We start from the raw sequence: 23,501 nt of genomic DNA, 5'->3' as shown, positions 1-23,501 counted from the left end.
GCTCAGGTCAGGTGGCCACCCGTTTGTGTAGGACTGCGTCTGCGGGTTCTCAAAACAAATTTGTTATTTAACTGAAATTGTATTTCTTCTGCCCTGATAGTCTGAGAGCTCAAACTGCCCCTGAGGAAAAGCAGCTTGTGGCCACCAGACTTCAAGAGGCTCCGGAGGGAGGATGAAAACCAGCACTGGAGTCCCCTCCACTCACTGCTCGTTGGATGGGGTCAGGGCACCCACCGCCTCAGACCCCGGGAGCACAGAAATCCCACCCTGCCTTCATCCCTCCATCACCTGGTACTCGTATGATGGCTGCGAGAGGAGCCCTGCACTGGACGGGCATGGGAGCGCATCTCACGCGGTCCACGTGCAGACCTCTGTCATGATGGATACAGCCCCTCGCTCACACTTCTCTTGGCAACCACACAAAGAGAGAAAGAAAATCAGCCTTGAAAACTCCACGTGATCCTGACTCCTGGCATAAAAGCCACCCTCTATTTGTCAGGGTGTGAGGACGCCGCCGGAGTGGAGCTGAGAGTGATGGGGGAAAAGGGGGAGAGGGAGGATTCACTCTGTATTTACACATTTTGGTATGAGCAATGAGCTGCAGACATCCTTGTCATCAGCTCAATAACAAGCCTTGTTGCAGGCACTCCTGTCTCAATCTTGGGACTCAGCGGTACCCAAGAAGACCAAGATGAAGAAGCAGAGCACAGCCAGCCTCTCCCGAGGTGATGCACCCTTTCAAGAGCAGCTGGGAGTGGACCATAAAAGAAAGATAACTGTGCAAAATGTTTTTGGGGGTGGTTTTGCCAGTGATTGTTTTCTTTTCCTCGAGACTAATCAAGCACAAATGATGGAGGAGAAACCTGGCCTGGGGCTGCAATCTGGAAGAGCTATTGATGCTCTCATTAGAGTAGGCACCATTAAACAGCCTGTTTGCAGCCTCGGCAACACATTGTCTCCGGCTAATTATCTTCCAGTGGCACAAAAATCGTAGAATTCTTCAAAATTTTTCTAACATAACAAAAAAAACCCCCCACAACCAACAAACCACAGATCCACCTCCGACACACCGATCTCTGTCTTGCCTTCTTTTCTCTGCCATCGAAACCTCATCCCGGCACATCTGGGGAGAGGAGGAGAGCCATGCAGCCTCGGCACATGGAATGTTCTTGCTTACTGCATGCTGCGAAACTGCAGCCACGGGGCTGCTGCGCTGATAAAAGCGGCGGTGACAGTGCCCAGTGGCACCGTGACACCCGCCGCGCACCAGAGCAGCAGGCACCAGCATCATCCGCCAGGCAAAGGGCTCCTGACAAAGTCAATGTGAATTAACCCTGGGTTAAGGTGGTTGAGACCTTCAAAGCCCAGCACACCCCGGGGACAAAGGCACCCCTGCAAACATATTTGCAAAGAGATGCAAACACAGGGAGAGGTTTAAAGCAGCCTGCTGTTAAAGCACCCTGCAAGCAGCATCGTTCAGAGAGGTGCCTGGGGCATCTTAACCAGCCCCTGAAGGTGGGCTCAGTTCCCCGTCCCAGGCAGCTGAATCAGATAGGGAAATGTATGGCTTTTCAAAAGTCCCTATGTTTTCTACAGGCTTCTGTACACCTAATCAGGGGCTGCCTTCCCATCACATACCATGACAGAGATGTGGAGGATCCTCAGCTCCTCCTCTGCTGACTCAGTCTGGGGTTCGTCCGTGGGGTCGAAGCCAGGCAGGTTGGGGGCCCCGTCTTGGTGGTGGATGTGGAAGAGCAACGTGCCGTTCTCCAGCCACTGCTGCCGCCAGCGCACCAGTGGGATGTCATCCGTGTTGCCTGAGATCTCTGCAAAAGCAAAGCCAGCCAGGTGGGAAATGTGGAGGAGGGGGCTGATGGAGATTGGCCTTGTCCCAAAAAATGGGTGGAGGGACCAAGGGACACACAGCAGACACCCTCCGGCCACCTCCCGCCAGCATCACAGCTGCCCCTACACAACCTACAACCTGAAGGATGAAAGTGGAGTAAAATCATATTTCTAGGTAAAATTCAGATGTGTGCCCCTCAAAAAAAATCCAGATGTGATGCAGGGACAGAGCACTTATTGACAGCATCTCACAGCCACAGCCAGGGAGCCCGGCAGCATCCTTCCAGCCCTAGTTTGGATGGGTTACACCAGCGTGCTTCATGTTAAACGCAGCTCCAGCCACGGGGAGCAGAGGATATAGGACAACTTCTCAGCGGCACCAGTGGGATCACGGGGATCATGTTGCAAATTATTGCAGACAGAAAATATTTCCCATCCTTTGTGAATGGAGAAACATGCACGTGGCTGCAATTGCACCTGCAGCTCTGGCTCTGATTGAGGTGCATTCAGAGGTTTTCCATCTCCAACCATTTTTTTACAGCTCCCCACACAGAACCCAGCCCTGAGATCTGCAGACATACTGCATTTTCTGCCCAAACACCCCAACTTCCCCTAAGTACCTTCAGCTTCAGGGTTTGGGGATCGTGGGACAGATGGACAGAGCTGGGCTGAGGAGTGACAGCAGCAGAGGACACCCAGGCAGGAGGAGCAGCTGAGAACGGGAACACAACACATGCTGCAGGGCGCTAAATGCCAAATCAAACTGAATTCACCTGGCCAGCTCCAACATTTTGGGGACATCCTACAGCTGGGTTTTAGCAAAAGGGAGGGTGACACCAGCACATCCCTAGGAAAGAGGGGTTTTAACCACCACTTCCATCTCAGACCAGATCACCATCTCGGATCACCTTGATCTCAGCCATCACCTTGAGCCTGCCGTTTGTCTGTTAGTTATTTTTCCTGAAAATACAAGTTTCAATTGCATTTGTTGGAATGACTATTATAAATAGGATGAGCTTCCCAGTGAGATGCAGCTTTCCCTCCTGTCTCTGCCCTGTGAGAATGGTCCAGCTAGGCCCATCCCCTCCATCCCATTTGTAGCCGAGTGTTTGGATGGCAAGGGGAAAGAGCCCGGCTCAATTTGCAAATTGTCATCTTTATTTTGCTTGTTTCATGCTGCCTTCAAATGAAAACTGGAATTCAATTACAGTGCTGAAAAACAACGTTTTAAATTTACTGTTAATTAATTTCATTAGGCTGCCTTTAAGTGAGCTAGCTACCGGGGAGGGGGGAGCCGGGGGGAATCTGCATCAGGAACCAGGTTCATCCTCCCAAAGTGATTTTATTAATCAAAAGAAACATTAGCTGCAGCAAGTGAATTGGCAGATTGTTTCTGCTCAGCACGGGCCGTATTTCTGGTGGTAATCAGTGTGCTTCAAGTGTCCCAAGCAGAGAGATGCTGAGCTCTCCTCCATGCCACCGGGAAGTAAAACCAGGAGGAGTTAAAGCATCTAGGAAGCCAGAAGCACTTTTGAAATTCCCTCTAACCGCTGAGCTGTGTGTTTAGGCACACAGATCCCTTTGAAAAGCTGGTTCTGGGAGCCGGGAGGGTTTGAAAAAGCAGATCTCCTCCTCTCCCACCTGGTCTTTATTCATGGGCTGAAAGGGGAAAACAAGCTTTCCTGCTTCCCCAGCTCCCCACGGCTTCTTGACTTCAAATGAACTAGCTCAAATAGAAGAAAATATTCTCCCCGCACCTGCCTGCTAACGTGAAATTAGGAGTAATTAAGGCAAGAGCTTTTACGCACAACAGGAACTCAACATACTGACATTTGGAAAAATGTAAATACCAGCATTTGCTCCATTGTAAAGAGTGAAAATAATAGATACTAAGTATATGACATTGTGACATTTAGAAAGCTAGAGTTAAAGATGTTTTCCCCCTGATCTGACACATCATTGAAAAAGCAGCACCCTTCAGCTCATTAATATTTGAGGAGGGCTCCTTGATGGAAGTTATTTAAATGATTAATAGATTATAGTAAATTTAAGCCTTAAAATAGGTTGTCATAATTTCAAAATTATTTAAACCAGCTTATTTTTAAAAAGTAAAATGTATTTCCATAAAAAATGGATTCTTGTTTTAAAAAGAGCACAATCCAGCCACAGAGCTTGAGCGCATTATCCTCTCCCACCAGACATCACGACACGACCCTGCAGCTGCATCACACACAAGTCAAAAGTGTTAGAAATGGAGCAAAACATCCCAGAAATCAACCACCACCACCCCAGACTGGCAGGCTACTACCCCTCCATCACACGACAGGACAAGGCTGCTCCACCATCTCTCCTCCTGCCCTGGGGCAAGGCTCTTGAGGCAGCACCCAGATAAGTGAGCTTCATCCTTGGACCTCCCCTTCCTCTCCTCGACAGTCTTAGCAACACACCACCTGCCCCTACCCCACTCCATTTCTGCTTGAAAAAATTATACGCACAAATGCTTTCCTGTGCCTGTGAAGTTCTCCTGCGGTTTGGCTCAAGCAAAACCAAGACCAAGACAACACAAAGACCAAGACCAAGACCAAGCTTCCACCCTAACACAGCATCTCTTCGTTCTCTCTTCTCCTAGTCCACTGCATTCCACTTGTATCTTTGTCTTGCTCTCCAGCAAACATCTCATCGCCTGGTGGGAGCCACCACAGTGACCCGTGGGGCCGTTTATCTGGATGCCGTAGGGGCTCAGCTCTGCCATGGGGCTGGCAGGTGCCACCCGTGCCAAGCCAGCTTGTACCGCCAGGCCAGGAGACCCCAGAGGAGGTGGGGAAGTGGGCAGAGAGCCAAAAAAGAAAGGGCAGGGTGGGAGAGAGTAACTTCAAGTTCAAAGTTTGAAAGATATTGATGACAGGCCTGGTCCCAGCATGGCTTTCATTAAGGCCTTGGATATGAAGCCATTAGTGCTAGCATTAACTTCTTGCACCTCTGTTAAAAAATAGCCTGCCTGAGTCAGGGGTTAATAACAGTAGGAGACCACTAATTAGGCTGTGCCGCCTTCACCTGGTATCAAACGTGGCCCAGGTCCTTCATATCTACAGGAGCAGCAGCCCCAAAAGACACCGGCTGATGCTTTCAACATAACGGCCATGGCTACTCTCCTCCCAGACCATCTGCGAGGGAGTGGATGGGGGAAGGAAAGGCTGTAGAGGAGCAAACTGAGCAGAGGACAAAAGTCCAGATGAAGTTGCTGGAGGTGGGTGGGTTTACACCTGCTTCACTATTGATCATCCCAAATAACCTCATTTCCCTAGGAACAGCTGCCCCACGCAAAGCAAACCCAGTGATTTTGGAGGCAGCACCTCTGCATCTCCCAGTTTGGGGAGGGGACAGCTCTGTCACAGCCCAATTCTGCACCTGACTGGGTGCAATGTTGAACCCGTAGTCCCCGAGCCCAGCACCAACATGGACCCGCTCCTGTGTCCTCGTCCCCCTGGCAAGACCCGGCACTGTGGCACACAAAGAGAGCAACTCTTCTAAAAAATGCACACTAGCATTTTGATGGGGAAAAAAACCCAACAAAACCCCAGCAAAACAATTTCCCTTTCCATTTGGAAGCGTTTTGCACTAATAGACGCCTTTGATTAGTCAAATGAACTCTGCCATAATGCCAGTCTCTGCAGACCCATTTCAGACAGCAGAGCGCAGATTTTGACTTGGACTTAGATTTCCTCGTTAACATTTAAACCTGGCTTATTTTCCATCCGGAACCTGACTGTGTTTTTATTTAAGTTCCCCGTTAGCTAAGGCTTTCGCTCCGTATCTAAACCTCGCACATCCTTTAAAGGGCTCTAACTCAGCCAAAGCCAGCTCCGGCCTCACACTCCTCCAAGGGTCTCCGGTGGCTGGAGTAACTCAGGAAACCTTCCCACCATAAGTCAATCACACTCTGCTGGGACCTCAGGCCTTGATTCCTATCAATTCAGATGTCAAAGCATATAGCCTGATATTTAACTCGGTTTTACTTCCAAGGTTTTAGTGATACATCTTTCATGAGATAATATTCATGTTTTTATGGGCCCGTTTTAAAAAATCCCATTCATCACTGACTATTTGTATTTTATTTCTTTTTTTTTTTTTTTTCCCTGTCTCCAATCTCAGGTAGGAAAACCAGCTCATTCTGTAGGTCACTCTGCCTTTTCAAGACAATCCAGCTTTTCCATACCAGCACTTTTCCATACCAGCAAACACAAACCTCACTTTACCTATTAGGAACATGCTTCATGGGAGAGGGCACCTTGGGCAAAATTTCCAAAACACCCATAGACATGGGAGAACCTAAAGGCTCAAGGAAAAGGCACCTGCTGTACCTGGAGCCACCCTCTGGCTAGGTCAGAGAGATCACCCCACCGCAACGTCTGCACGTGGGGCTGGCGCACATGAAGCCATGAGCTGTCACGGGCAGGCTGACAGCTAACCAGGTTTCTGCTTGGAACAGAGGGTGCCTTTGCTTTTGGGAAGGTCGTCATGGAGCGTCATTTCAAAGCTTTAGCCTTGAACTGGGATTTTTGTCCCGAATATGCCACGGCCCCAATCCATCCCTTTCTTTAACAACAAACCCCTTCATCACTCTGGGAGTGACATTGTGCCATGTGGCTGTTTCCAGAGCAGAGAGGACACTGATTCATCATGGATAGCCCTGAGTCGACCAGGTTTGCTCTGCAGCTGCTGACCTTACAGCGTGATGTGCCCCATTGCCCTGCTCTTCCCTGCAGACACAAAGACTTGCCCAACTGCACCTGTGCAACATCCCCTCCAAGGTTATTTTTCCACCACGTATGTCAGTTTTGACCAAAAGCTGGGAAAAACAATGGGCAGGCTGGGATGTTTCCTGGTTTGATTTTTGCTCCTGCTTTGTTAGTTTGGTCCTATCTGCCACAACCGTGAACTACAGAGGAGATGTGGAAAGAAAAGCAAATCCACCTCCTGGACCAACACTTGGGAGACATGGTCATGTTAAAAAGAAAAACCTAAAGCCCCACACCATGACGGTGAGCAAAAGCAAAATAAAGAGAACGTGTAAAAAAAACCTACAAGATGCAAGGTTGATATGTAAACCCCAGAAAGGATGACATTTGTAATTGATATCCCACCCTGCAATGCCATCACATCACTTCTTCCAGAGGGAAACCCAGGTCCCCATGGAAAGAGCCCAAATGATGGAGAAGCTCCCAATCAGCCATGGAAAATTACTGTCCTGGCTAAATGATCTCCAAGCAAATCAGTGAGTTGGAGAGCACGAAGCCCTCGGCCCAGATGGTGCTCACCTATGAGCAGCAGAGGAGGACAGCAGCTGAACTCCACCGATGCGACAGCTATCGCTCAGAAAGGGTGAGCAAGCAGAGAAGCGAAAGCCAGCAGAGGAGACCCCAAGCTCTTAAAATAGCTCTTGCGCATCATGTAAATTACAGACCAGTAAATTCTACTTCTGCACTGGACACTTTGTTAGAGGAACCGGTCGATGCGTGGGTAAATATGGGTCGCTCAACACTGTAAGCTAGTAGATAAGGGTGATCCAGTTTGGTGGACTCATTTCAAAGAGTTCTTGTCAAAATCCACCCTCAAAGTTTCCCAAAATGTGGAAGTGGGGATGGGATAAGATGGAAAGCCCTCTTGAAGCCCACCAGGTGGGAGAGGAGTAAGAAGTTAGTTTTCACAATAAAAGGAGGTTACCAAGAAGCCCCACGGAGATCTTTGTCAGGACCTTGGCTGTTCAGAAATGCTCTGGAAGTGGAGGCGAATGATAAAGTTGGTCACCAACGCTAAATTTAGACTCCTCAAAGCTAAAGCTGTGAAGTGCTGGAGGAAAGTGGGCAAGGAAGTGGGCAGGTGAAATTCAACTTTGGTGAAAGCAAGCTGATCTCGAATCCTGCAAGCGGTATTCAGGTCAGCCATCTCCTAACACGGGAGACGAAGCTTGGGAGGTTCAGAGGAGGGGTACAAGGAAGATGAGATGCTGCAAACAACTTTGTAGAGAGGAGAAATGGGCTCCGTTAGGACTCCTCAGCAAGGAAAACAAATAACTGAGCAGGGACATGATAAAAGCAGGTAAAATCATGCAGCCAGTGGAGTGGTGGGAAAGGCAATGATTATTCACCATTTCTCACTTTGCAAAGATTAGGCATGTAAAACCTAACAAAGGGCCCTGTTTCATCCACCGTAGAGTGTGAAAGCCCTGAGAAAGGAACCCAGGGAAGACGGAGCCACCAGTGCCTATCAAGCCAGACAGCCCAGAGGTAAATCCCAGCTGGAGGAATCCCTGCAGCACAGACCTCAGCAGTAGGGAAAGGACCACGCCACATGAGCTGCCTTTTTAACATTTTTTTCCCCAAATTAACAGCTATTTTCCATGGCTGGAGATGCCAAGGGACCGCAGACTCACTGCCTTCCACACTGCCCAGTCTTTTGGGGACGGAGGGTGGCTGCAAAGCCAGCTAGGCGTTCCCCAGGCCACCCTTCGAGGATGCATCTCGCAGCCACATGCCCCTTCAGGAGCAGCTGAGACCCCTGCTCCTCCAGGCACTGCCTCGCCGCGGGAAGGAGACCCCAAGGCAGCTCCCTCCACTGAGACAGCCTCTCAACACCCAGCCGGCGACTCACCCTCTCCAAATGCCCACCCTCCACGCTGTCAGACCCTACAGACCCAAGACACCTGCCCAGATTACCTTCAGCTTTCCAAGCCAGCCAGCGATTTTCATGGGGAGGCAAAGGGCTATTTATATCCATCGTGGGCTGGCAGGGAGGGTAATGGCCAGCCACTCCAGCCCATCTGCCAGGCACTTAGCAAGACATCGGAGCATATCGTACAGGCGAGGTCAGGCAGCGGCGGTGGTGGGACAGGCAGGGGAGGCGGGGGGGACGCATTATATGATGACACGGACTTCACTTCAAGGGTAAATTTCAGCCTGCTCCTGCAGACTAATTTGTTTAAGTGCTTATTGCACCAAGGCCAAGAGGTCAGGGAAATTAGACATTATTTTGGCATTCTCACGCTCAGCACAGGAAACAAGCACGACTGCTCGTTGCTCATCTCCTGGGGGGAGAGCCAGGACCTGCAATTCTTCTGGGCCATGGGAGGTACAAGGTGGCCCTCCTAGGGGGTGAAACAAAATAACCCTGTCCGCTCTCCTGCCAACAGCAGGGCCAAGAGTTTTCCCAAGAGGTAGTAGTCCTCTTCCTCCCGTCTCCCCTGGAGGGAACAATGCTGGTCTTGTGGGCAGGACGAATCCTCACCAGTGGATCGTCGTCATTTCCATCCCCATACTGGGATGGAAAAGCCAGGCTTGGACTACTACCGCCTGCAGCCTCATGTCACAAACCCCTCAGTGCTTAGGAGCTCCTACCTGATTTCAAGCTCCATTTTCAAGTTTGTGGAGAGGCTTTGAAAGATAACAGGGAGAAGGAGAGAAAAAAAAAAAGAAGGAAGAAAGATGTAGAAGGGGAAAAAGTTAACTGCGCATCTTGAATTTATCACTCTTGAAAGAAGAGCTTGTCAAGAGGGCCAGAGCCCAGCAAGTGCACAGTGATCAATGGGAGGACTTTTGGGTCTAGTCAAGCTTGTTTCAGATTTACAGGAACTGAACAGAGGCATAAATCTGGCACCGCCTGACAAAAATGGAGGTAATTAAATCTGCAGGTGTATATAATTGTCATATTGATGATCTATATAAATCAGCGGAGCCAGCAAAAGCACAAAGCATTACGTTGAGCACGGAGCCGATGAGCTGTTTGCCCACCTGCCTGGCCAGGAGACAGGGCTGGTAGCCACAGGACGCATCCCCGAGGGACACCCACCTCACTCGAATGGACCTGCCCATCAAAGCAGCCACCACAACCCTCTCCTCCGTGAAAGACCTTCTCCAGAGTGCCCCCACAAGCAGCAAAAGCAGCAGGACCCCCCGCCGTTTTCAGTGGATACAATTACCTACAGCCTCATCCCGGCTACTGCAAAATCTCCTGTGACTTCAGGAGGATGAAGATGGGACTCCGAGCATGGAGATGCCCGACCACGGATGCTGTGAGGGGCTCTTTGCAGCCACTTTGAAGCTCCAAGCCCAGATGCAAGTGGGGCACTGACTTGCTCTTGTGACAAGTCTTTTCTTTTTTTTTTTTTTTTTTTTTTTTTATTATTTATTTTAACCTTTGTTATTTTGGGAACTTCGAAGCCTGAGGTGCTCCGAGGCAGCTGCCTTTGTAGGAAGAATAGAAAGTGCAGAGCAGGGATTTGAAAGAGGGGGAGAAATAGGGAGGGGAAGAAGCAGTGTTTCACAGCTGAGGCCTATGACAGCTCCTTCACCATTTCTCCCACATCCCAACAAACCCACACCAGGAGGCACTTGGGACTCTTTTACCAGCAGCTATAGGAAAACTGGATGCAAATCAACCACAATGTCTTCCATTTATCTAACACGGTGGACCAGAGAAACCTCAACAACCTTTGCAGACCTGCATCCCCTCTCCCAGCGCTCAGTGGGACACCCCTTGGTCCCTGGGGTGGCTTCAGAGCATCCTTCCCAGCCACCACAGCTCAGCCCTGCTCCTGCTGTGCCTCAGTGCCACGGGGACACGTTTCTTCCCACCGTGCCGGCAAGGGCAGGAACACCAGGGAAGGCTTTCCCATCATCTTTGCCAGCCAAGCCCCCTCCCATGTGCCCATGGGTCAACCTGCTTCCCAGGTCGAGCACAACGTATGTGCGGCAATTGGATAATTAAAAATTAAGCAAGCACTTCTGCATTGCAGTCCAAATTATGTAACGCTGCTCTTCGATTTCAGCACCCATCAGCTTTAACGCGATCACACAGCAGCAGGGCCCTGCCAGTGTTTACCTGCCTGTCTTTTCAGGCAGGGCTCACAACCTTGGTAGGGAAAAGGAAACACCAATGTCACAACCATGAGCAAAAAGATCCCTTGCAGTTGCATGAAAAAAAGAAAAGGAGGAAAATCTAGTGATTTTCTTGGTCCAGTGCCAAAATCTCAGACGTCCATAAAAAAGGGATGGAGCTGGGATGCTCCTACCCAGCCAAGTGCTGAGGGTTGCCCCAGTCAGGACAGCATCCCTGTGACCAGGGTGGGGATGGTTCTGAGCAAGAGGTGGCTGCCTCTTGCTCCTTTTGTGCCAAAGGAAAGCAGCATCCCATTTTAGCAAATAAGCAGCATTTCTGTAAGAAAACAAAATTAAATCAAGGCAAGGAGTGAGCTGGATTTTCGTTATCTCGAGAGCGTAACTGCAAACTCCTGCATTTATGGCCAGATCTTTGCTTTAACCCTGCAGGCTCTGGCTGCTGCCAAGACCAGGGCTCAGTGAGCCAGTCTGCCACCTCCGCCCTTCCTTGGCCAGAAACCCACTGAACACACAGCCATGGCCCCTGCAGTGCTATTCCCAGGACACAGGTGCTGCCACCCGCTGCAAAACCAGTAGTTAGTTCCTGCTGCAATCAGCACCAAAGGGCACTTCATTGGGCTCCATGCATGGCAGCTTCAAGAAGTCACCAGGGATGCTGCGGCTCACACCCACATTGAGCGGCTCCACCAGCACTCTCCACCACTGCTCCCAATACCCCTTAGCTTTCGTGTGGTCCCTCCAGTTATTTACTATCTCCTGCCATTGCACCTCTCTTCCCACTCCATGGTCCTTCTTTTCCTGTCTCCCTCCCACCACCTCGATGCTTTCCTGGTGCTGGCACGGCTGTGTTTCAAATTCATGGTGCCTTCTGCCCCACAGCACGTGAAAAGCCCTTCTTCCCCAGCGCTGGGCTTTAATTACAGGGAGGCCAGCTCCAGCTCGGGCTGATCACCCCACCATCATCCCATGGGGCGATGTGCACCACGTCCATCCTGGCGACCTCCACATCACTCATTCAGCCCCCAGCCCCGGTAACTGTGGGTACCCCTTCACCTCAGTTTCTACCAGTAGGTGTGGGGGGACTGGGGGGGGATGCTCAGGGCTGGCAGCTTGAGGCTGAGTCCTCCAGCTGTTAGCCAGCAATGTGTCTTATTCAACAAGCAAGAAAAAGGGGAAAATGACAATAAAAAGCTGTGGAAGCCAGCCCAGGTCCAAGGTTGACTGAGCAGGCTCGATGCACTCCCCTCCCCGGCTCACAGGCATTTCCACCATCTCCTGAGGGGGCTGTGCTCTTTCTCCTGCCCACCAGGTCAGAGCTCGCCAGCAGCATGGCACACACAGGTAGAGAGCGGCTCCTGCTGAAAAGCCAATAAAATTGGTTTGATTTTTGCCTGGAAGGATGTTGTGGATGCCTGTCTTGTTGTGGATGCTTGGGCACACAGCCAGCCCAGCTAAAGCTGTGTGCCATGGCATGAGCTGGGACAAGACCCCTGCACCTCCCCACTCATGGGGCAGCAGAGACATTTGTAATTCCCCCAAATTCCCAGGCCACGTGTGCCACATCTCCAGAGACCAACTCCCTGGTTTGTCCCTTTTGCCAGCAAGACAGCCACGGCAGTGTGTCAGCTCTTGAGTCCCACCGCTGCTCCTCTCCAGAGCCCTCCCAAAGCGGTGACAGCCAGAGCCCAGCTATTCCTGGCTGAGCAATAGAGGAAAGCTTGGGGAGATGCAGCTCTGGGATGGGAAAACAGTTCCACACCGGCACAACTGCCAGCAGGAAAGCAGTGGCCAGAGGAGCCCAGGGCCAGCCCGGGGCAGTGGGAGGCATGGCGGGCTCTCCAGTCCAAACTTGTTGTTTCCAGGAGAGTTCCCAGTGGCTATGGACACTGGGGACATCATTAGGGGAGAAGGCAGGCTGACAGCACTGCAGCAATTTAAAGCGTGCACTCAGCCAGACTTAGCACCCCCAGGACCCTGTGGCCACAGCTGCGGAGTTGACCCTGGCGAGAGAATTAGGGAGCACAGTGTCTCCTCTCCCAGGCATCTCCCCTTCCCCACTGAAGCCAGCCAGCTCGACCACTCCCCACAGAGGCCCCCCTGCCATGACGCTGCCCTTCTCAGCAGGAGAAAGGGCACTACCCTCCGGATGCCACACACTTAAAGACAAATCACCCTGTCCTGCCCTGAGCCACCTGTCCCCGAGCTGGAGATGTGCCCTGTAGTCATTTCCCATATCCTCACTCCTCCTGCCGTGCCATGAACCCTTTGCTTGCACTAACGCTCCCCCCAAACCCTCCACCTACAAAGCTGGAAAGATTTTAAGCCTTAAGCCACCTCTTCTGAAAAAACACCCTGCTGCATCCTCCGTGTTGGAGGATCACCGTTATGGAAGGGCATTTGGCAGCTGTGGGGCAGCGGCGCTGGGAAGCACCGGGAGCCCACCAGCCCAGGCAGCTGGTTCCCAGCGCTGTGCCCTCCCTCTCTTGCTCCCCTTGGGATGCTCAAATTAATTGCCTTGTCTCCCGGAGCTTTTAGCTGGAACAAATAAAAGAAAAGGGGGGGTGTGCCAAAACCCATAATAAGGTCTACAGTTCCTCTGAGCTACAAGGGCTGCTTTAAATTTCGGGGGTTTTTCTTTTTTTTTTTTTTTTTTATTTGAAGGAGGTTTCCATGGTAACTGTCTCCCATCACACAAGAGCCTGTGCCCGGGATATTTCAGGATTGCTAATATCTGCTTTCCCAAGCAGCCACTGTGTTGTGACGGTGACATCGTGGCCGGGATTCTTGGCAGGGGAGGAGGGTAGGGGTGCAGGAGAGAGGAAAAGAGGTGCCACTTCCAAAAAAATAAGTTCAGCGTCCTGCCCGTACCTGGTTTCCCCTGCCCATCAGGCAGATCTCCACACCAGAGGGCTCTGGCGACCAAGCCATGGTTTTGCTTGGACCGCAGACCCAATTTGGGGAGCACTCCCAAGGCAACACAGCCCTTTCCAGGCTGAGCAGAAGCGATGTGTCCAAGCAAGGGCACAGGCAGGGTCTCCTTAACATCTCCTGCTTCCTTCTCCGACTTCTTTCCTCCACCAGGTTAGTTTTCAGCTGGATCAGCTCCCTGCGGGAGCAAAGCCAGCTCTCTGCATTCCCCATAGCTGCTTGCTCTGCTACGCTCGTTAGTCATCCTAATTACTGAAATGCCTCAGAGCTGGCCAGGAAAGGGACTGTGTCTCCTCTTGCACTGGGGCTGCAGATGCCAAATTTCTGTGACTGATGTGCCACCACCAGCTAGAGGGTCCCTCAAGGATCCTTTAGCCCTACTTCAATTATAAATGGTGAAAAAAGCCCCTGCCTGCTCCCCAGCAGATCTCAGGCTCTGCAGACAGGACACAGTGGAGGCGATGGGCTCAGTCCTCTGTCCAAACCCAACACTAGCAAACAAGACCTCACAACAAAGCAAAGCACGGGGTCAGCTTAGATCACATCCCAAACCAGACCCCCAAGAGCCCAGCGCCGCCGCTGTGGTGTAAGCATCCATCCCTAGCATCCCCCCGCTGCAGGGCAGCAAAACAAGATCAGAAATACCAGCATGGCCCATGAGAAGGGAGGAAGCTCTCCCTCCTCCGGGTGCTTTCTCAGCGTTAAGCCATAGCAGGGCAGCCAGAACCTGGCAATCAAAAGATCTTCTCTCATCCAGACAAATCCCCCAGCCTTCGGAGTGCTATTGCTTGGGGTGAGCCACCGGCCACAGCCAGGCTGGCTGCAGAGAACCCAGAGCCTGGCAATTTGCAAGCAAAAGGACAACCAGTCTTAAATGACAGAGCCGTCACCATCCAGACACTGCCTTAATCCTGCCAGGCTAAAATTCCTTTATTTGAAGGACTGCTCTGCAGCAAGACTCCAAAAGAGTCAATTTCAGAGCCTCCGTTTAGCTAGCTAAGCAACCATTAAAAAAATAAGATAGAATATAAAATAAAACAGTAAGAAATGAGATGCAGCCCAGAAGCAAATGCTGCCGGCATGAGAAGAGAAGGGCAGAGGTAAAAAATAGCGGCGTCACTGAGGCGCACGGCTGCCCGAGGCTCCCCTTCACCCCTGGGACCACAGCCAATTCCAGGGGGTAAAACATGCTGCAAAGCTTTGAGGGTCTTTGAGGAGCACCCGTGTAGGCAGCCCATCTCCCAAAACTGTGACAAGTCTTAGGGTGGGAACATGAATGAGCCTGAGCACCCCTGCTTGGATGCTGTCTGAGAAATTAAGGCTGCGAGTGATTAAAGGGAGCCGGGAGCATCGCTCTGCACATCCAGCCAAAACAGGGGGCCAGGCCCCCTGCAGCCCCCTTGGCTGAGGGCTGGTCCTCTGCCTGCCCTGCCAGGCACTGCCAGACCCCAGTACCCACCACGGATACACCAAGCAGCCCCACGGCCCGCTCCCCCCTGCTGCTTTCTGGGTCAGCGAGATCCCCTCCCAGTCCCGCTGCAGCTGGAGCCAGCTGGATGCATGGTTGCTGTGGCAACCCGTTCCCAGAGACAAAATCCCTATTTCTTATTTTTTTTCCTTGGTTAAGGAAAAAATATACAAGAGGCCTTCTACATCCGCTGTGCCACCGAAACCTCTGCTCCCAGTAAGACAGTGGGTTGGTGATGGGCACGGCATGGGGGCAAGGTGTCCATAAGGATGGGGACATGCACCCTGTGCCTCCCTCCTGAGCACCAGTTACCTCCTGTTCAGCTGAGGGGCACTTTGTCCACTTCCCTGCAACATTTTCCATCCTGGCTGCTGGGTTGTAAGGGCTGTCCCTGCTCATAGCTGGGGCTGGTGCTGGGCTCCATTGCCTGCAGGACGGGGAGTGACCAGGCATGGGAGCACGTTCAGTGCTTCCGTGGCTCTGAGCAGGTCACCTCATCCACTCTGGCCTCATCTTTCAGCTGGAAAAGGGTTGTGGAGAGGTCCAGTTTACATTGCATGGCCAAGAGTAAGGGCAGGAACAAGGTCCCACCAATGGTTTGTACCCAAACCCTATTAGATGAGCCTGTCCTGTCCCACCAGGTGCTCCAGGATGCATGGAGGGATGCAGGTCCCTCCACTTTGCTGGAAGCTCCTTAAGCCCCTGGGCCTTGGTGGCAAGAATCTCACACAGCAGATGGGGCAGCCAGCAGCACCTTGGATGCTACAGACAATGTCCCACCACCACAGCAACCACTCCAGGAGGATGTAGGAAGAAGGTGTCTCTCCTGGATTTGCAGTAGATGTAAACCCCAAGCATCCATCTCAAATTCACCCCGCGGCAACGGGAGCTGGGTTTAGGACCCTGGCCAGGCGATCAGCTGCTGGCAGCAGAGGGGAACGAAGCACATCCCACTGGCAGGGTGGGTTTTGCCAAGGGGCAGGAGGGCTTCCAAGACAGGGTGTTTTGGGGTCCATTCCACACCACAGGTCCTGGCGTGGGTGAGCTGGGAACCCCCTGGTAAAACCTTGGCTGCCCTCCAAGCCACCCATCGGGGAGGTGCCAGCAGCCTCCCCCTCGTCCAGGCACACGGGAGCATAGATCATACCGCCGGGTTTCAGTGCATGTGACAGTGTCCAGGATCAAAGCCAAGTTCAATTAATGGCTCACAATCTTATTAGAGAAATTATTTCAGGATCTTGAGTAAAAGTCCGATATATCCACTCCATTCCATTAGTCAGGCTCATTTAGTAATTCAATCAATCTAAGCAAGGCAATTGAGCTCCTCTGGTATAATTTAACTTGGTTATTCTCTAGGTACTTAAGAATTTCTTAATATTTGCTCCATTATTTTGCCATTACACCTATTTCCAGGTGCAAGGTTCACACTGGAGCGATGCTGTGGGTCCCACAGTGGGACGAGCCCCACCATAGCCATCTGCCATGCTGTCCTGGTCTCACGAGATGGTGAAGTGTGACAGGCAAGAGGGGCTCTGCCAGTGATCCTGGGGTGTCACTGAGTCAAGCTGGGGACTGGCTCCACAACACCCCAAGAAACACTTTCCTACCACGGAAAGGCGAGACCAAAGAGCCACCCTGCATGCCACCAGCACCCAGACCCAGATGAGAGGAGCGAAACCAAGCAATCCCCAACCAAAACCCAACGGGACGTTCTTCTCACTTGACATGAAAGTGGGAGCAGAAAAAAACAAACAAAAAAAAGGGATAATGCAACCCTGCAGCCCCTTGGCTCCTGCTTCCCTCCTCCAGGGTCATTTAGGAGTTGGGGGTGAGGGCAGACGGGGAGGGGGACACCACCTCCCACAGTCCACGGCAACGGGGAGACATGTGGGATGAGGATGAGAGCCGACAGGTGTCACATCTCACCGCCTCCCCGTGCAGCCTGGAAGGAGAGCTGGGGCGGGCAGGCGTGCCGGTGGCCCGTCACCCTGATTAGTGGCAGCCCACATCCCCGTGGTGGCCTGTCTCGCATTCCCCCCCCCCCAGTGCAATCCCATTATTAACCCAGGGAAGTCATGGCCAGAGCATCCACCAGCAGAGCCAAGAGCTTAGCTGAGATTTAACAAAAAAAACCTGATTAGATATTTCGGGGAGATATTCAAGAGCAGTTGAATATGCCCAGCTCACCGGTGCCTTTGAAAAATCTCACCCCTCTAAAAAATTAGAATTGATTTTGTATTTAAAAAGGAATCTATTTAATTTAAAAGTAAGATAATTTGAAATCATGACAGCTTGTATTAAGGCCTGAGTTTATGATAATCTATTAAAGTCATTGAAGTTAAGAACCTTCTCCCATCCTCTGCTGCCAAGGCTCCCGTGAGGGCGATGGGGAGCGGGGGGAGTTGGGGGGAGAGGGGCTGTGCTGCCCCCGTTTCATGGCACGGCAGCTGGGCTGGAACCCAGTGAGGCAGAAAAAGTTCCTTCGGCTCCTCCACACTCAGGGAAAAAAAAAACAAAAACCAGGACACAGAAAACCATCCAGTATTTCAAGATCTTGAATCATCTGGCACCCAGAAAGCAAGGGTTCAACCCATCGGCTCCGCTTTCTCATTCCTCAGGTCGATTTTTACATGCAAAAAGGTATTTCAAGACTTCACTTTTTAAATATCTAGTGCATTACAGAAGAGGCAAAGGAGTCAAAGACACCGTCTTTTGCGCGTTTTTTAATTGCATCGCAAATCTCTGCCAAGCCCGAGGGGCTGTGGGAAGCCAGGATGCTAATAAATACCCTGCTCACCAGTTTATAACCTGCGAAGGATAAGGCCCAAAAAAATTAGCAGCCCGCAGGAGTGTGAATCCAGTTAATGACATATCAAATGCAGCTGGATGCTGCCGAGCCAAGCAGCAAGGAAGAAGGGGGTGTGAAGGTTAGTGGACAGGGAATATTGAGCTGCTAATTAGCATTTCTTAATGGCCACCGACTAGCGAGACTCAGCCTCCCTTCAGGAAAAAGTACAGCTAGTGCAACAAACACAAAACAAGATGAAAGGCAACCATTTCATTTCAAATGGAGGTTTCCTTGATTTAAAGCAGGATGAAAATGGGTGGTTTTAAATGCAGGCAGCCCGGCGCGCAGCAGCGAGCAGCCTCATCCTGGCTCCCATGCCCTCACCACTTCCCAAAAATTCAGGAGGTGGGGAAAAAAAAAAAAAAAACCCCACAGCAAAACAGGGGGATGGTGTCAGAGTCCCTTTGAAGACAGGCACATAAAACAATGTGGGGTTTTATGGACACAAGCATGAAAAGCGACGCACGTGGGGACTGCGTGCGAGCCACTCCGGAGCAAACGCAGACAGCAAGGCAGCACGTGCACAAGGAGGTGGCCAGCACAATTAAAACATGCTCCGTTCATTAGCAAAGGGAGCTACGAAGCAGCTGAAAGGATGCCCGAGTGCCTCCCCCCCTCCTTAAACCAGGGGTAATAATCCCAGAAACGATCCCTCTGCTTCTGGAGGCACACGGGAACGTTTGGCAGGGCTGAGCACCGCACACCTGCCTCTGGCACCGGGACGGCTGTGTGGTAGGGGGGGGATATGAGACCCCAAAACGGTGCATGGAAAGCGAGCAGTAAGCAATGCCTCACCCTCTTGGGTAAAGACAAATATAAAGCTAAAGCTGTGGGGCAGCGGATCAAGGCAAGCCAAAGCAAGCGCATCCCCCCAAGGCCCCAGCAGAGTCACAGCTCATCGCTACCCGCAGCAGGGAGAAGCAAACGCGTGAAGGGGAAGGACAGCAGTCCTCCTGAGTGACTTTCCCCCCACAGACCCCCAGGTCAGGCAGGACAGCCCCCGCCTCTCCATCATCCCCACTGGCACAGGCAAACCCCAGCAGAGGGGTCCATCGAAGTCCCTGCCACACTACCCACCAGCAACGAGGAGATGCCCACAACCTCCATGCTCATTGTTAAGTTGATTTATGTTACCAGAGCACCTCATCAGGGGTCAGGAGTGACAGCTGGTTTTGGGGTGCCCAGTGCAACACACACCCCTGGCACTTTATTTTTAGCAAGCACCGTACGTGGCTCTCCAAAGACCCCAGCACATCTCTAGCTGGGGGAAAAAGCTTTGACCCACGTGCCCGTCAACGGGATGCCCAGCTTGGCCACCATGGCAGGGAGGTGCCAGCCAGGCAGGAGAGACCACTCATGCCAGTCTCCCTCAATGCTGGCCGAGCTTGAAAGCACTTGAATTATTTGCAGTGGTTTTGAGGGGAGCAGCCAGGGCTGGTGGGGGTGACACCCAGCCACCCTTGGGCTCCCCTATCTGACCTTTTCCCAGCGGCTCCCCTTGCCCCTTCCCCTGCCACAGTCTCAGCCTGCCACAGCCAGCTCCCTGCATGCTCCTATCCTCTTTGCGGGGAAACTGAGTCACGGTGCAACCTTGAGGGAATTGCTTGAGAGCCCACGTGGCAGAGCGAAGGTGCCACTGCCAGGAGTAACTGTGCAGCATCGCCTGCCCTTCATGGGGCCCCCAGCCCAAACCCAGGCCCCTGGGCAGCCCTGGGGTCTGGGCCAAGCCCCTGCCAACCAGCAAGGCAGCTCCCCTCCTCTCAGGAACCCCTTCCTGGCACATAGGCCCTGGATCTGGAAACCATCACAAGCAGAAGGAACAGCTGCCCAGCTCCCCCAGGCTGAGACACTGAACCGGGCTCAGAGGCACAGATGTGGGTGTGCAGATTATTCACCGCTCTGACACATTATTATTTGTTTGAACTCAACAAGGTGGGCACAGTTAATGGGTCTGGGGTTTGCCAGGGATGGTGCAATCAGCACCGCGTGAAGCCAGGTTCCTGGAAGGATGCTCAAATGCACCCTCCAACCCACGCACCAGAGCTTGTGGAAATGCAAACAGCTGCTGACACTGGTTCCATGCATCGACCCAGCATGGCCACGTCCCCACCAAGTATGCAGTGCCAGCAGTGATGCACTCTGGTTCCTCGGGCTGGGGGCTCTCCAGCTCCAGAGGATGCGGCCCCTGAGTTACCAAGTCTGAGTCTTGCAAGCCCTCTATGCACTTCAGGGCTTCTGCCATGCAAAAGCAGTGCCCAGGCTAATAATAATAATAATAATATGACCCACAAATGGCAAAGCAGCACAATAACAACAATAATAATATGCACACATGGCAAAGTGGCCATGGCAGCTTCAAAGGCCAGCCCTTACCTTGCAGGAGGGAGGGAGATATATCACAGCATTTCCAAGGAGTCATAAAGTCAAAACCCTGGCACACAGGGGGGCTGTAAGGTGTCCCCTCCTGCCAACCCAGCCCCAGCATCCTGGGTGGGGAGACATGTACTGGGACCACCTCTGTGCCTCCAAAGCCCAAACCCCTGCATGCTGGGACCTGCGCACCCACAGGCTCCCGGGGACTGACGTCCCAGGTGGCAATGCCCAGGAGAGCCCAGCCACCACAGGGACATCTGGGTCTGCTGACATGGGGCCAGCTGTCCTGTTAGTTGTCTGATGGCAGGTCAAGCAGAAGGAGGCGAAAGCAAACCCCTGCCTGGCATCATCAGTGCAAGCCCTGGGTGCAGTGGGGGCTTTCCTGCACTGCCCAGCACATGGCACATCGTGGATTTGAAAAACCCTCGGGGAAATCCCCACAGTACCAGCCAGGGGTCATGCCCAGGGACCCCCGCCCAACCAAAGCCATACATTCCCACCCAGATGCTCCCCACTGGCAGCATCCCAGGGCCCACTGGGGTCCGACTCCTTGGGAGAGGGTCCAAGCAGGAGGCAAGGGACAAGTGGCCAGGTGGCTTTTGGGGCGTCAAGGTGGCATGGGGCTGGCAGCCATGCCTGCGCGTCCCCCTGCATCCGCAGCGCTGCCGCCCTGTTGCCACAGCAACGCTCTCCGGCCTCTGCTGCAGCATCCCGCAGCACAGGGCTTGGACCAGGGGACAAGAAACAGCACAGCCAGCTGCCCCCCTTCCTGCACAGCCCCCCAGCCTCAAGCAAACCATCACCGGGTGTCCCCCCCCCCGCCCCACAGCATCAACAGCCCCCTGCCTGCCTCTGCCTTTCCCACCGGAGAAGGGGGATGGCCAGGCAGCAGTGAGCACTGCCCCCAGCCCACGCAGCACCCAGGGCCAGGGGCTTTTTTGCATGTGGGCTGGGGGCATTTTTGTGCACAGAGGAGTCCAGGGGCCACGGAGGCGATGAAACACTAGGGAAAAGACCCAGGCGGGGGCCACCGCTATGCTCTGCCCACACACAAGGGTGGCACAGAGGGGGCGATGCCACACAAAGCAATGTGCCAGCGCCTCATTTTTGGGCCAACATCCAGACAAGGGTGGCATTTCAGGGCACCCAATGTGCCGCCAGAGCAGTGACGGGTGGGCAGAGCTTGCAGGGGGTGTGCACTGCCACTGCAGGGCTGCCAGGAAAGCAACGGTGGCATTTGCGCGGGGCAGGGGGTTACATGCGGGCGGTGGTAGGAAAAGGGTGTTCTGCACCGATGCTACTGAAAATTAGAAAACTTGGTGACTTGTCCCAGGTGGCCAGGAGGGAAGCGGGTCCCCGTGCACAAGCAGCAGAGGCCTTGCTTTGACCCCAGCGTAAAGAACGGGGCAAATTCTCAGCGGGTTTTGGTGAAAGACAACTGCAGAAACCCATTGGAGGTGGGCAGGGGAGCCTGGCGCAGCAGGCGAAGCGCCGAGGCCTGGCTAGAGCCGGTAGCTAGAGCCGGTGGGAGCCACCCCAGCCGTGTGCAGGCCAAAGCCTCGGACCCGGGGAGCGGGAGCGCCGGAGGCAGCAGCACAGGCGGGGTGGGAAGTGCTGGGCACCGGCGTATTTTTCCAGCTGGCTGCGGGAAAGGTGACTCTGCTCCTCTGCTCGGGGGCAGACAAAGCAGAAAGCCTCACCTCCAGGCTGGCGGCAGACCAGGGGCCTCCTGCCAGCACTGGGGACAACCCCCGCGGATGACAGCCCCGGCGGGGTGCACCGAGCACCCCAGGCCTGCAGCATCCCCCCGGCCCCCGCCCGGTGCCGAGGCGCTGCAGCGGGGCCAAGCGCCGCCGGGCAGCCGCAGGGGACCCGCACGCCGGTGCCGCAGGGAGGAGCCCGGCAGCCGGGGATGCTCGGGGCCCGCTGCCGGCGGGGGGGAACGGGGGGGGACAGACCGGCCGCCGCCCGCAGGCTCACCCAGCACGAAGTAAGGCAGCTCCGTATTCTCCAGATCATCCACCACCACCATCTCGCCGGGGAAATCGTTGCGTACGGAGAAGAGCAGCTTGGGCTCGGCGGCCGAGGGGCCGTGCATGATGCTGAGGTCGTTCTCCCGCAGGAAGGGCAGCGCCGACACCGTGATGCTCTTCAGCTTACACTCCAGCTCCTTGGCCGCCGCCTCCGCCGCCGCCTCGGCGGGGCCGCTGCCCGCTGCCAGGCAGCAGCCGGCGAGCAGCGAGCAGAGCCCGGCCAAAGCCATCTTGGAGCCCCGCGCCGCGCTCCCAGCGCCGGCCGGCCGGGCGGGCGGCGGCGGCGAGGGGCGGGGACGCGGGCCCGGCGCCTCCCCGTGCGGCTCGGCACGGCACGGCACGGCTCGGCAAGCTCGGCACGGCGCGGCGCGGCTCGGCACGGCTCGGTTTTCCCGGCCCCGCGCCTCCTCGCGCAGCTCGGCACGGCACGGCACGGCACGGCACGGCTCCCCGACCCCGCGCCTCCCCGTGCGGCTTGGCACGGCACGGTTTCCCCAGCCCCGCGCCTCCGCTTGCCCCGTTTTTCCCCGCACCCCTTGGAAACCCGGGAGGGCTGCGGTGGCGGGAGGGGTGCCGGTGCTGCCCGGCCCAGCCCAGCCCGGCTACCTTTGCCCCCTTCTGCACTGAGGTTAATTTACAGGTACCCGCCCCCTGGAGAAATCACAGACCGCCAAAGTCCCGGACCTCCAGAATCCCAGGATAAGTCATGGACCTCCAAAGTCTCAGACATCCAAACTCCCAGGAGAAGTCACAGACCTCCAAAATCCCAGCAGAAGTCATGGGCTGCCAAGTCCCAGACATCCAAAATCCCAGGAGAAGTCATGGACCTCCGAAGTCTCAGGCATCCCAAATGCCAGAAGACCTGGGCCTCCAAGTTTTTGGACATCCAAACTCCCAGGAGAAGTCACAGACATTCAAAATCCCAGACCTCCAAAATCCCAGCAGAAGCCACAGGCCCCAAAGCCCTAGGAGAAGTGTCAGACCTCCAAAATCCTAGGAGAAATCACATACCTCCAAAATCCCCACAGAAGTCACGGACCTCCAAAGTCTTGGACATCCAAAATCTCAGGAGAAATCATGGACTTCCAAAGTCCCAGACCACCAGACTCCCA

At 53.8% G+C, this 23,501-nt stretch overlaps 1 protein-coding gene across 3 annotated transcripts in view; it reads right to left on the bottom strand.

Moving 5' to 3' along the window:
- The window catches only part of ASTN1 (astrotactin 1), a 55,566-nt gene extending 32,902 nt beyond the window's left edge, over nt 1-22,664 (bottom strand). For all 3 annotated transcript variants that reach the window (XR_008824734.1, XM_056356564.1, XM_056356565.1), the window contains exons 1-2: nt 22,337-22,664; nt 1,639-1,826 (exon numbers count right to left, since the gene is read on the bottom strand). Coding sequence is in view for 2 of the 3 variants with exons in the window: in XM_056356564.1 (XP_056212539.1) it covers nt 1,639-1,826; nt 22,337-22,619 (471 nt within the window). In the remaining variant the exon portion in view is untranslated. The remainder of the gene's footprint in view (nt 1-1,638; nt 1,827-22,336) is intronic.
- Nucleotides 22,665-23,501: the final 837 nt, after the last annotated feature.

This window comes from Falco biarmicus, chromosome 11 (assembly GCF_023638135.1).
Source record: "Falco biarmicus isolate bFalBia1 chromosome 11, bFalBia1.pri, whole genome shotgun sequence".
NCBI classification, from domain to species: Eukaryota; Metazoa; Chordata; class Aves; order Falconiformes; family Falconidae; genus Falco; species Falco biarmicus.
The sequence above is the reverse complement of the archived record's forward strand: the minus strand, read 5'-3'. Positions and strand labels throughout refer to the sequence as shown.